Here is a 13,710-nt window from a genome sequence, read left to right as displayed (position 1 = left end):
CTCCGCTTGGCTGCTCTGGCCGCTCTGCTCAGCTGCTCGGAACCGCGACTCCAGCTGCTCTGTACCGCGGGTCTGGCCACTCTGGCCGCTCCGGCCGTTCCATGCCGCGGCTCTGGCTGCTCCGGCTGCTCAGGCCGCTCCGCTCCGCGGCTCCCCCCAATCCGCGCTGCGGCTCTGGCCGCTCCGGCTGCTCCGGCCTCTCCGGGCCGCGCAGGCGCGTCACTTCGGGTTGGTTTTTTTCCAGTGTCTTGTTTTTCCAGCCCTTTTTTCTGTCCCTTGTATTTACCGTTTTTATTTCTTTGCTGTGGTGTTTTCTGGCTCTGAAAGGCGTTGGTTTTGAGGTAGTAGAGTTGGTTTGGTAGCGGGACTTGTAAGTGCCGCTTTCCTCCGTCGCCATCTTCCCGGAGTCTTCCTAAATATAAATCTTAAGACTATAAACTTTTAGGAGAAAATCTGGGTCATTAAACCTCACAACATTGAAATTGGCAGTGATTTCTTGGTTATGATTTCAATGGCACAGGCAACAGAGGAGTATACAAAGTCCCTAAAAAATAAAAAAAATTGTATATCCAAAGACAATGTAAACAGAGTTAACAGTTACTAATAGAATGGGATAAAATATTTCCAAATGCTATATCTGAAGGTATATTAATATTCCAACTAGAAATCCTAGAAATTAACAACAATAAAGGCAAACAATACCCTTTAGAGATAGGTAAAAGACTAACATAAATAATGAATCTCCACAGATAACCAATCTTAGTTGTCTGTTGGATGGAAAATCTTGTTTCTCTAGTTCTGGAGTGTGTTACCTATTTCTTCTTTGTAGTTAATCTCTTTGAGTATTTTCTCTAGTGCTGGTTTTGAAGACATAAATTCCTCCAGTTTCTGTTTGTCATGGAAGCTTCTTATTTCTCCATCTAATTTGATAGAAAGTTTTGCTGAGTAGAAAATTTTTGGCTGGAAGTTGTTTTCTTTCAGAGTTTGGAATATGTTACTCCAAGCCCTTCTGGCTCTCATGACTTGGTTTGGGAAGTCTGGAGTGATTCTAATCGGTTTGCCTCTGAATGTCATTTGGCCCTTTGTTTTTGTTGCCTTTAAGATTCTCTGCTTGGCTTCCACATTGGTCATTTTGACAATGATGTGGCATGGGGATCCTCTTCTCCGATCCTGTCTAAAGGGAGTTCTATAAGTTTCCTGGACCTGTGTATCAACCTCTTGCTCTATGTTTGGAAAATTTTCTGCTATTACTTCCTTGAAGAGATTGTTGATCCCTTTGGTTTCACTTTCCTTTCCCTCCTCTATTCCAATTATTCTTAGGTTAGCTCTCTTAAAATGGGCCCATATTTCTTCAATATCAGATTCCTGCTGTCGGATATTTTTTTCTAGATTAGAAACTATGCGTTCATTTTTGGATTGCTCATCTTCTAAGAGCGAGATTCTGTTCTCCATGTGGTCTAATCGGTTGTTTGTGCTTTGAATTGAGGCCTTTACTTCATTAATTGCATCCTTTATCTCTTTTTGGCTCTCTCTGAGTTCTTTTCGAAGCACCTCTATTATTTCTCCAGTTATTTTCCTGATTTGATCTCTAGAAATCTCTAAATTTCTGTTTTATCAGGTTCTGATGTTGTGGGGTTGTGGGCATTCATTGCTCCATTGTTATTCCTCTTTCCCATGATTTCGGAAGTTTGTGCCTTCTCTGGGTTCTTCCCTTGGGTCACTATGACTTCACTTAAGGTGTTCTGGATCTCGAGCCAGTAGTATCTCAGACCCCACTACTCCTTTACTGAGTTGTATCACAGAGTCTCCGACCCAGAGAGTCGATAAAGGCTGCTTTAGACTGTGGGGGGTGCCAGGTTGCACATTCTCCAATGGTGTGATATCTCTGCCACCGCCCCTCCCCCACTGGGTCAAGTACCAGGGAGTACAGTACTGGGATTTCTCCTCTGTGGCCCGCAATTTGACTCACTGTTATTGAGTACGCAGATGTAGCTGTACTGGCTTCGCTGAATTCGGTGCTGCTGCCGCCGGTGGCAATATGGCGCCGCTGCTACGCCCTTGTCTGTGGGGCTGGCGTTTTTCTTCTTGGTTTTGATTTCCACTCTGAATCCCTACAGCGTGTGCTGAGCTCGGCCACTGGGAGCTTTAGATGCTCTCTGCGCGGAGAAATCCCACCTGGCTGTTCCGCAGTGGCTCACCTCGGCTTGCTGTAGCCGTCCCGTGAATTCGCCGGTGCCGCCAGCAGTATGGCGCTGCTGCCGCGTCTGCCGCGTCCTCGGGCATGAGGCCGGTTATCTCCTCTGTGGCTCTGTTCTCAGTCTGCTTTCTCTCTGGAGCCTGGTGATTTTTTGTTTCACTGGTGATGGTGTTTTCTGGCTATGAATGGCGCTGATTTTGTGGTCGAAAATATGCTTTTAAATACTGCTCTGAAGGCGTGTTTAACTTGCTGGTTCCTCAAACTGTAAATGAAGGGATTCAACAAAGGCGCAACTGAAGCACTGAGCACGGCCACTCCTTTGCTCAGCTGAACTCTCTCATTCGCTGATGGCTTTACATACATGAATATGCAACTACCACACGTGAGAGAAACGACCATCATGTGGGAAGAGCAAGTCGAAAAGGCTTTCTTCTTTTGCTGAGCTGAAGGGAATTTTAAAATGGTCTTCATGATGCCAAAGTAAGAAAGAATAATTAATAGAAATGTAACAACGATTGTAATCACAGCCAAGAAAAATACAATCAATTCTAGAGAACGTGTGTCCGAGCAAGAAAGCTGAAGAAAAGGAGTGATGTCACAAATGAAATGATCAATGATATTCGAAGCACAGAAATCCAGGCTGAGACTAAAAATCAGTGGAGGGAAAACAGCCAGGAATCCAGTTACCCAAGAACCCAGGACAAGCCAGTGGCAAACTCTGTCGCTCATGATGGAAGTGTAATGCAAAGGTTTGCAGATGGCCACATAGCGGTCATAGGACATGACGGTCAAAAGGAAAAACTCTGTAACCCCCAAGAAGATGTAAAAGAACAGCTGAGATACACAGCCATTGTAGGAAATAGTCTTTTCCCTGGTTGCAATGGTGACTAAGAATCTGGGAATGCAAGCTGTTGTGAATGAAATTTCCAGGAAGGAGAAATGACGGAGGAAGAAGTACATCGGAGTCTTGAGGTGGGAGTCCAGCAGAGTGAGGGCGATGAGGGTCAAGTTCCCGATCATGGTCAACACGTAGTTTAGAAGTAGAAACAGAAGATTACGATCTGCAACTGAAAATTATCTGTCAGCCCCAGAAGGACAAATTCTATCTGTCCTGTATGGTTCTTCATTTCTCTTGTATGATTTCAATCACCTTCTAGAAATAAAAAAGTTATCAAAGTCAGGGACTACATGAGTAGATGTACATCTAGGGAGACAATCGATAGGAAGACTCCTACTCCCAAACATACCAACATAAGAGGCAATCCTCCGTATGTATCTATAAAAGGAAACTCTTCACCAGGAGTTTGAAAACTCTGGAAATCAACTCCATTTTAGGAATTGATTTGCAAAACCCATAACAACTGAGATTTTTCTTTAAACAATTGTATTCATTTAGATATTAACTTTTTTTTTTTTTTACGGTATTGGGGATAGAATCCAGGAGCATTCTACCTCTGAGCTACACCCCCCAGCCATATTTTTTATTCTTCATTTTTGAAACAGGGTCTCACTGAGTTGGGAAGGGCCTCACTAAGTAGCTGAGGCTGTGTGTGAACCATGGTCTCAGCCTCCCGAATGCTGGGATTACAAGTGTGCGCCACCATGCCCGGCTAGTCATTAACATATTTTAAAGTGAGAACATCGATGACCATATATATATTCTTATAAAAATATTCCAGTATATGTTAGATATAAAATTGCAAAGAAGCTTATATGAAGTTATCCTGTCTTTTGTAAATACTTATGACATGATACATGTAGCTATGACTTATGTAAATGTACATAAAAATAATAGTACTAAAAAAGAATTTATTTTGTAGTGAAGTATCAAATTACTATGCATTTTTATTACTATGCATTATATAGTTTATTTATTTGATGATTTCCTGTTTTTCTTATGTAAGCACTCAGTGCTATAAATTTCCCTCTTAATACTGCCTTCAAAGTGTCCCAGAGGTTTTGATATGTTGTATCTCTATTTTGGTTTGTTTCTAAAAATTTCTTGGTTTCACCCCTTACTTCTTCTATGACCCATTCTTCATTTAGAAATGTGGTGTTCAGTCTCCGCATGTTTATGTGGTTTCTCTGAGTCTTCTTATAGTTGATTTCTAGTTTCATTCCATTATTGTCTGAAATGACACTGTGGAGTATGTCACATTTTTTTTTTTAATTTTCAGTGCTCACTTTGTGGCCCAGGATGTGATCTATTTGGGAGAAGGTTCTGTGAGCAGCTGAGAAAAATGCGAACTCTGCTGTAGTTGGGCGAAATATTCCATATGTGTCTAACAGGTCCATTTGATTAATGGTGTTCTTTAGTTCTGAGGCATCTTTACTGACCTTTTTGTCTCCAATGTCCAATTCCTGCTGTAAATTTGGTTTTTCTAAATTATCAACTATGTGTTCATTTTTGGAGTTTTGTAATATAAAAATATGTCCAATTAATTTTACCTCACAAACCTTAACAAAGATGATCATAACTGACATGGTTTTCTGGAAACTCTCAAATACTAGTTTCCAATTATTTAAAATGTATAAGTGCTTCTCTCTGGGATGTCTAAGGGGATAGTATTCCTAAGGAAAAATAAGAAATATTTTAAAACCTACAAAACACCAGAAATTCTTTTGTCTTTATCATTTAATTAAAAGAAGGTTTAAACCAGGCATAGTGGTGCACACTTGTAACTCACCTAGTATTTGGGAGGCTGGGACAGGAGGATCACAGGTTTGAGGACGGCTTCAGCAATGTAGCAAGACTTTCTGAAACCTATCAAGATCCTGTTTCAAAACAAACAAACAAAAAAAGGGCTGGGGGTAAGAGCAACTCTGGGTTTAATCCCTAGTACAAAAAAATCAGATTTATGGTGTCAAGCATGTTAATATAAAGTTCCATTAGGTTTGTCACATTAAAAAATAATCATATCAAGACAATCATGGAGACACTACAAACTAACAAGTTACCTGAGGTCATAGGTAACACCTATGTGCCAAGAGATCAAGATAATTATTTTTAAAGAACAATCCCTTTGGGGATATATTCATATTCCCAATAAATAAATCATTCACTAGGAAAAACATCTGAAGACCTAACACACAAATATTACTCATACTTATCCTTTTTTAAGGTGATTATGTTTATTACTAAGAAAAATTAAGATCTAGGGATGCAGTTCCAGAGGGACTTCAGAAAATAGAGGGAAATTCTCAGTGGAGCCAGGAAGGTGGTCATGGGGAAGGGGAGGAGAGAGAGGATCAACGAAGGAATCACTTCCATTGACGTTATGTAGATATGTAGGGAAGCCAATGTCAGTTTTAATACCCTGTATGGGGAAGGGCGGTGATGGGAAAGGAACTGGGAGAAAGCCCACTAAGTGCTATGTGCATATATGTCACTATCCCTGTAGACTACATTATGAAATGAGATTATAATGCACCAATTAAAGTGTTTTTAAAATTCTTACTTCGGTCAGGTGTGGTGGTACACGCTTGTAATCCCAGTACATGGGAGGTTAAGACAAGAGAATCACAGGTTTTCAGCCAGCCTCAGCTACTTAGCAAAGTCCCCTGCAACTCAGTGAGACCCTGTTTCAAAATAAAAAGTAAAATAGGGCTGGGGTATAGCTCAGAGGTAGAATGCCCTGGGTTCAATCCCCGGTACCACAATAAATAGATTAAATAAATGATTGATAGATAAATAGATAGATAATAGATAGGTAGATAGATCTGGGGTTGGTGATAATACTAACATCAATTTTTCTGGCACCAATATTTTGATTGGTTAGTCTCTCTGTTACCCCATAGGAGTCCATGTGTTGTAGTAATAGAGCAAGATTAATGTTGAGAAATGTCTGTCTGTCTGTCTGTCTGTCTGTCTTCATTGCTGGAGACCCAGGGCCTTGTGCATGGTAGGCAAGCACTCTACGACTGAGTGTCACCCCCAGCCCACACGTCTTTCTTGGGACAAAAAAATAATTGTGAAAGAGAATTTAAGAAATAAAAAGGCCTGACCCCCTGGACCATAATTGAATCTTTATTTAAATGTATTTTTAGGAAAGAAAAATAGATAAAATATGCAGACACTGTATTTTACCTACTGTCCTTGAACATACATATAGTCTATGAAGTAGTTCTGACATAGAGAGATGCTATTGGTTTGTTCCTGAATTTGGGGGATGGGATGCAGTTGTTTCATTTCTATCATTGTTTTCTAGACACCGTAATTAAGATTTTACTTAGAAAAGGAGCTTGGAATTGTAAAATTGTGTCTCCTCCAAAGAGAATTTTTATTTCTTCCTTTTTTCTTTTTCCTTCTTTCAAGGTGCCAGCAGGTCCCGTGTCTTTTGATGTCTGCTCTGTTTCTAATATGGCACCACATGACTTCTTCTTTTAAATGGTAGGATACTGTGTCCTCATATGGTAGAAGTTAGAAGGACAAGAGCCGATCACCAGGCAAAGCTTATTCATAAGGACCTTAACCCACTCATTCCTTTTTTTTTAAGGCCTACTCATTCCTTAAGGCCCTGCTTATTATTATTATCACATTGACCGTTAACTTTCAGTGACTGAATTTTGGAGATAAAACATTCAAGCTATAACAAATAGATTTTTTTTCAAAATTTAAAAATAGATGCTTTCATTTACTTTAATGTTTCCATTTAATATTTCATTTACTTTTATTTTCATCACTTGTGAATATTTTGATGGGTATATATATATGCCATCACTTTTATTTCTTGTCTTGATAAATCAGTGAATTCAAACTTTTAATAAATTGCTAATTCTATTAATTAACAATTTTAGAAATTCTGATAGTTTTAGAAGTTCCGACTCTAGACCCATCTAATTTTTACTTCTGTGAACTTAGTCTACTCATTCAACAGAAAACATGGATCACGATAATCCAGTCCTCTCTTGCTTGTATCAATATCCCCCATAATCACTTATATTGTCCCACCATGCTTCTTTAACACCACCCTCCCTTTTCAATAAAGTTATCATGTTCCACTGGCAAACCATATGTTTTTATGTTTTTACTCTTGTCTCTGTTGGTTAATCATGGTTATTTGTGGGGGGAGGGGTACTGGGGATGAAATCCAGGGGCATTCTACCTCTGAGCTACACCCCCAGCCCTATTTTTTGGTCTTTATTTTGAAACAGGGTCTCACTGAGTTGTAAAGGACCTCACTAAGGTAGCTGAGGCTGTCCATGAACCGCAATCCTCCTGTCTCAGCCTCCCAAATGCTGGGATTATAAGTGTGCACCACCACACCCAGCTAATAGTGGTTATAATATTGGACACCTAGCAATCCAATATTAGATGAAATTTTTTCATCTAATTAGAAGAAATTCTTTCTCCTTTTTCACCCAGTAGAACTATAAATAAGATGATATACATATAGCAAGGTATGGTAAGATTTTTTAAAAATTCATCTTCTTTCTGGCTTTTAGAAATTATTCAAGGCTGGGCGTGGTGGCACACGCTTGTAATCCCCGCGCTTGGGAGGCAGAGACAGGAGGATCGCGCAGATTTGAAGCCAGCCTCGCTGGATTAAGAGACCCTGTTTCCAAATAAAAATATAAAATAGGTCTGGGAGTGTAACCCGGAGGTAGAATGGTTTCCAGGAACCCCGGTACCACCAAAAAAAAAAAAAAGAAAAGAAAAAAGAAATTATTCAAAACTTTGGACTGAGGATGGCTTCCCTTTCCAAATAAATAAATTAAGGTAAATTCTAAAATTGAATTCAAAGATGAGACAAAAACATAATAGTTGATTATTTAGTAAGTCACATTACAGTTGGCTAATAATCTGAGGGAAAATTACATCTTTATACCTTACAACAAATTATAATTCAGATAAAATATAGATGCAAGTGTAAAGTAAGCCATATAACAATTGGAGGAAAATATAAATAAATATATGACAATATCAGGATCAGTAGAAAAGCTCAAATAATGGTAGTAAATTTAGAAATAATAAATCCAATAACATTTTATGACATATTAACCAATTTTACTATATATCAATATCATAAGTAGTATTAAATGATGAAATAAATGTATAATATTGAAGACTGAGGAAGACCTAATAACAACTACAAATACTAAAAACATATAAAGATCTTTAAAAAGACAAGAATTCAGCAAATATTGTTACCCAAAAATAGCCAAAGGGTCGAGCATGGTGGTGCACGCTTGTAACCCCAGTACTTGGAAGACTGAGATAGAAGGATTGCACAGGTTTGAAGCCAGCTTCAGCTACTTAGTCAGGCTCTCAGCAATTTAGTGAGACCCTCTTTCCAAATAAAATATAAAATAGGTCTAAAAGTGTAGCCCGAAGGTAGAAAGCCTCTGGGTTCCATCCCCAAAACCAAAAAAAAAAAAAAAAAAAAAAAACCAGCCAAAGGGCAATCATATCTATTTGTTAAGAATAAATTGTCAAAACCATTGAGAAATTGTTCTACATCACTATGATCAATAAAAATTAATAAGCATAAAAGTATATTATTCAAATTATTATTTTTAACATTAATTTTGCTTTATTATTTTGCACTAATAAAGCATTTTGACCTGGTCCTCTTAATGCACCTCCCATTCTCCAAGGACACTATCCTAATTCCTAGGTGCATTAGTTAGCTATCTTTTGTTTTCTCAACAATATAAAGTGCATTGCATTTTATTTTCCTTAGTGATTTTGAAGCAGGGTCACCAAGGACATTTTTTTTAACTTAGCTGATTCTTCCTGTTACAGGTTGATCATATAAGAGAGTATTAATTATCTTTATGATGAAACTCTTAAAGGACCCATTCCATATGAAGATTGTAGGTTCAGACCCTTAACTTTCCAAGAACCAAAGAGAATTTCTCATTCTCCCCTAACTACTTATTAGTCTTTCCTTCTATTTAGTCATTCAGGGTATACATAGTTTCTTTTAGATTTAAGCTGACATTGGTCTTTTTGATAATTATGAGGAATAGATAACTTGAGGTAAGGTTATGTGTATATTTTACTGTTATCAATGAATTGAGTTAAATAAGAAAGAATGATTAAATGTCATTACTAATATATTCTTACTTAGCTGTGAACTGCACTGATGATCTGTGTGGATAAAATAAAAAATGCCTGCATGATGAAAGACTAAAGTGTAAGTATTTTCATATTTCCAAGTCAATTTTTATTCGTGAAATATAGTAAAATGAAATATTCTCATCACTTTCAAATTAAGATATAGATGATATATAGATAGAAATGTAGATACATATACTCTGTGTGTTTTAACTTATATGGTTCATAAGAATATGAGAAGCTAATTTTATTTCTTGAATGTCTTTTCTTGGACAATATTAATCATAGATGCAAATTTAAAGGTCTCCAAGCAGCTGGGCATGGTGGCGCACACTTGTAATCTTCACTCTTGGGAGGCTGAGACAGTTTCAAAGCCAGCCTCAGCTACTTAGTGAGGCTCTCAGCAACTTAGCGAGACCCTGTTTCCAAATAAAGTATTTAAAAAAATAGGTCTGGGAGTATAACTCGAAGGTAGAAAGCCTCTGGGTTCTACTCCCAGTACCACCAAAAAATAAAAAATAAAAAATAAAATAAGTCTCCAAACTTATTTTATGAATTGGTAAAATACACGGGCAGTAAAATAGTCAAATTCAATGAGCATAAAAGAAGTGTTGCCCATACAATTGTGCAACCTTCTAGGTAAACCACAACACCTAGAAAAATTATCATTAACTAATATCTACAACTTTTTAAATACCTCATCACCTTACACTTATTTTTATTACTCTTTCACATGGTGTATATTAGAAAGAATTTAAGTAAAAAATACTGTGAAGTTGTCACCAGTTGAACTGATTAAGTGCACAGTGTGACTATTACCATACTGCTCAAAAAGGGTGATAATATGTCAGGGAACCATGATTATCTTATGTTAAAAGAAATTTCTTCATTACTCCTGCAGTAACTTGTAGGTGGACCACAAGATAAAGGACTTTTCTCAAGTGGAAATTCCAAATATGAGTAAAGAATATATCCTCATGTTTATCTGTAAGTATCTATGATATGTTCATTCATATCCTGAGAAACTTAAATTACTGGAAGTTAGCTAAGATATGTATCATACTTTTATGAATAAGATAGGCCCTGATATGAAGGATATCACCATTCACTTGAGGAGACGGAATGGCAAATCAGTAATATAAAACATCTCTGAGAAAGGGATAGAAGCATGAAAGGAAAATACTGTTGTATTTATAACAGATTAGGCATCTTAAAAATGTAGTCTAGATAAATTGGTCATTATCCAGATGTGACCAATCAGGTTAAAAAAAAAGAAACTTCTGGGAAAAATCTCAACACTTTGGACTTTGGGAAGAATGATATTAATGATCATGCAAAAAAAAGTGATTGTGTATTAGTAAATAAAGAAGCCGGGTTTTTTATGTTTCAGAAAGTAACAGCCTGAATAATTAGACTAGAGCATATGTAGAGATTTAAATGGTACATATGGGCTTGGAATGTAGTTCAATGATTAAGCACATGCCTATCCAGCACTGAAATCATGCACACACACACACACACACACACACACACACACACACAAATATATATATATATATATATATACACACACGTGTGTGTGTGTGTGTGTGTGTGTGTGTGTGTGTGTGTACACTCAGTAAGTGAACTCATTATTTGAAAGTTTAATAAAAATAGCATGATCTTTAAAATGCACTGATTGGGAGTATATGTTAATCTGAGCTACCATAAATTAATATAACTTGTGCCAAACATTTCTTTACATTGCAACAAACTATATATAAAAGGGTTTTGTGTATTAAATGTTAGTAAAAGATGTAAAAATAAGAAATTATTGCAGCACATTATAGGGTTAAATGAATGATCAGATTTCACAATTTGTCCACTTTTATAGTTATTGTTTTCTTTCATTTTTTGATGTTCCAACACATGCATTCAGTGTGCACTAATCAAATTCAGTCTCCCTTTATTCACCCTACCACCCATCCTTTCCAACCCCTTGTAATCACTACCCTACATTCAGGCTGACTATTTTTAGCTTAGACTATTTTTAGCTTCCGCGGCTGAGAGAGAGCATGCGGTACTTGTCTTTCTGTGTTTGTCTTATTTTACTTACCATCATGTCCTCCAGTCCCATCCATTTTGCTTCAGAAGACAGGATTTCATTCTTCTTTCTGGATGAATAAGATTCCATTGTGTATGCATACCACACTTTCCTTACTCAGCCATCTGCTGATGGGCATCTGGGTTGATTTCATATCTCAGATATTTTGAATATGCCTCAATAAACACAGGCTGGCAGGTATCTCCTTGGTATATAAATTTTATTTCCCTTCAACATGTACCTAGAAATGGGATACCTGGGTCTATGATAAATCTATTTTAGATTTTTCAAGGAACCTCTACTTTCCACAGTGGCTATACTAATTTATATCACCAAGAGTTCCTTTCTCTCTACATCCTTGCCAACATTTACTATTTTTTTGGTTTCTAATAATAGCCATTCTGAGATGGTGAGATGGTATCTTATTGTACCTGTGATTTTCATTTCCCTCACAAGAGATTTGTGACGATTTTTTCCTCTTTAATTCCTGATCTTGCTAATGTGTGTGTATGTGTGTTCTGTTAGTAGTTTATTGTTTTGTTTTTGTTGTTGATGTTGTTTGTTTTGTTTTGTTTTTTCCTATGTTTTGCTTTGTTTATCAGCCTGGTAAAAGGTTTATCAGTGTTATTCAACTGAAAAAAAAACAAGCTTTCACTTGATTTTTCTCTATTGTCACTTTTATTTTCAATTTTATTGATTCCTGTTCCCTATCATTATTTTCTTTCACGTGTTTAGGATTTATTTTACTTTTTTTATCTTTTATTATATAAGCCTATGCCTTTCACTCTTTTTTATTTGTATTTCTTCTATTTAACTACTTTTATTTTTTACATACAGATTATTTAAAACATCAAGAGTACTTATGAGAAATCATACAGCAATAACAACATTTGTCTTGTTGGGACTTACAGATGACCCTCAGCTCCAAGTTCTGGTTTTTATCTTTTTGTTTCTGACTTATATTCTGAGCATAACTGGTAACCTGACTATTATCATTCTCACCTTCACAAATTCCCATCTTAAAACACCTATGTATTTTTTTCTCCGAAACTTCTCCTTCTTAGAAATCTTATTCACAACAGTCTGTATTCCCAGATTTCTTTACAGTATATCAACCAGTGATAAAACCATAACTTACAATGCTTGTGTCAGTCAAGTCTTTTTTATTGTACTCTTTGGGGCCACAGAGTTTTTCCTCCTGGCTGCCATGTCCTATGACCGCTATGTGGCCATCTGCAAACCACTGCACTACACAGTAATCATGAACAACAGAGTCTGTGCCATCCTCGTCCTCTGCTGCTGGATATCAGGACTGACAATCATTATCCCACCTCTTGGGATGGGCCTCCAGTTGGAATTTTGTGACTCCAATATCATTGACCATTTTGGCTGTGATGCATATCCTCTTTTTAAGATCTCATGCTCAGATACATGGTTTCTAGAGCAGACTGTTATTATTTGCGCAGTGTTGACGTTCATTATCACACTCATAGGTGTGGTTCTTTCTTACGTATATATTATCAGGACAATTCTCAGATTCCCTTCTGCTCAGCAAAGAAAAAGAGCTTTTTCCACCTGTTCTTCTCATATGATTGTTGTTTCCATCACCTATGGCAGCTGCATTTTTATCTACATCAAGCCTTCAGCCAAAGAACAAGTGAACATTAATAAAGGGGTATCTGTTCTCACTACATCGGTTGCCCCTTTATTAAATCCATTTATTTATACCTTGAGGAATAAGCAAGTAAAACAAGCTTTCAATGACACAGTCAAAAAAATTGCATTTATCTTACACAAATAAGAGCATGCTGAATTTGAGCAATTAGGTGAAAATAAAAAGTTAGTCCTTTCATTTTTCTCGATTTTTCTCGAAGTCCTAACTAGTTCAACCAGCTTAATTTCTCCAAATCCTGATTTGCAAACCTATATAGATAAAAAGAATTGTTTTCCGTTTTAATCTCAATTGGAACTGATTCTATCATTAAAATAAGAAGAGAACTGATTTTCAGAAAATAAAACTGAGGTAAAAACAGACACTCAGGGAAGAAAGGGATAAGTGTAGTTTTGAATCTAAAGTTTTGATGTTCCTTATTTTCACCCTACAAGGTCTGTTTTCCTTAGGCAAACATTCTCTTCCCACAAGACCTAAATTTTCTAAGATGTTTAGTAAACAAAGGATCCATAAGGAATTTCTGACATTTGGTCAAGTCCAGGCACCACCCATGAATCAGACATCAGGAACCTGAGGATTCTGAGGAAGATCAGACCTCCTCCAGACCTGCTCTGCCCTTCTGCCCACCCCCTCATGAGGATCTCCTATAAAAGAACTATGAAACTGAAAAATACCTCTCTCACTCATGAGCTGGCCTG

At 37.1% G+C, this 13,710-nt stretch overlaps 1 protein-coding gene across 1 annotated transcript in view; it reads left to right on the top strand.

The window, feature by feature from the left end:
• The window catches only part of LOC308269497 (uncharacterized protein), a gene marked incomplete at both ends in the record, with an annotated part of 61,065 nt that overhangs the window by 17,044 nt on the left and 30,311 nt on the right, over positions 1–13,710 (top strand). The window contains 3 exons of the mRNA XM_080704862.1: positions 2,750–3,049; positions 3,128–3,226; positions 12,167–12,347. Of these exons, the coding sequence (XP_080560988.1) occupies positions 2,750–3,049; positions 3,128–3,226; positions 12,167–12,347 (580 nt within the window). The remainder of the gene's footprint in view (positions 1–2,749; positions 3,050–3,127; positions 3,227–12,166; positions 12,348–13,710) is intronic.

Source organism: Muscardinus avellanarius (assembly GCF_963383645.1).
Source record: "Muscardinus avellanarius genome assembly, chromosome: 11".
In the NCBI taxonomy this organism is placed as follows: Eukaryota; Metazoa; Chordata; class Mammalia; order Rodentia; family Gliridae; genus Muscardinus; species Muscardinus avellanarius.
Note: the sequence above shows the minus strand (reverse complement) of the source record. Positions and strands in the feature narration are given on the sequence as shown.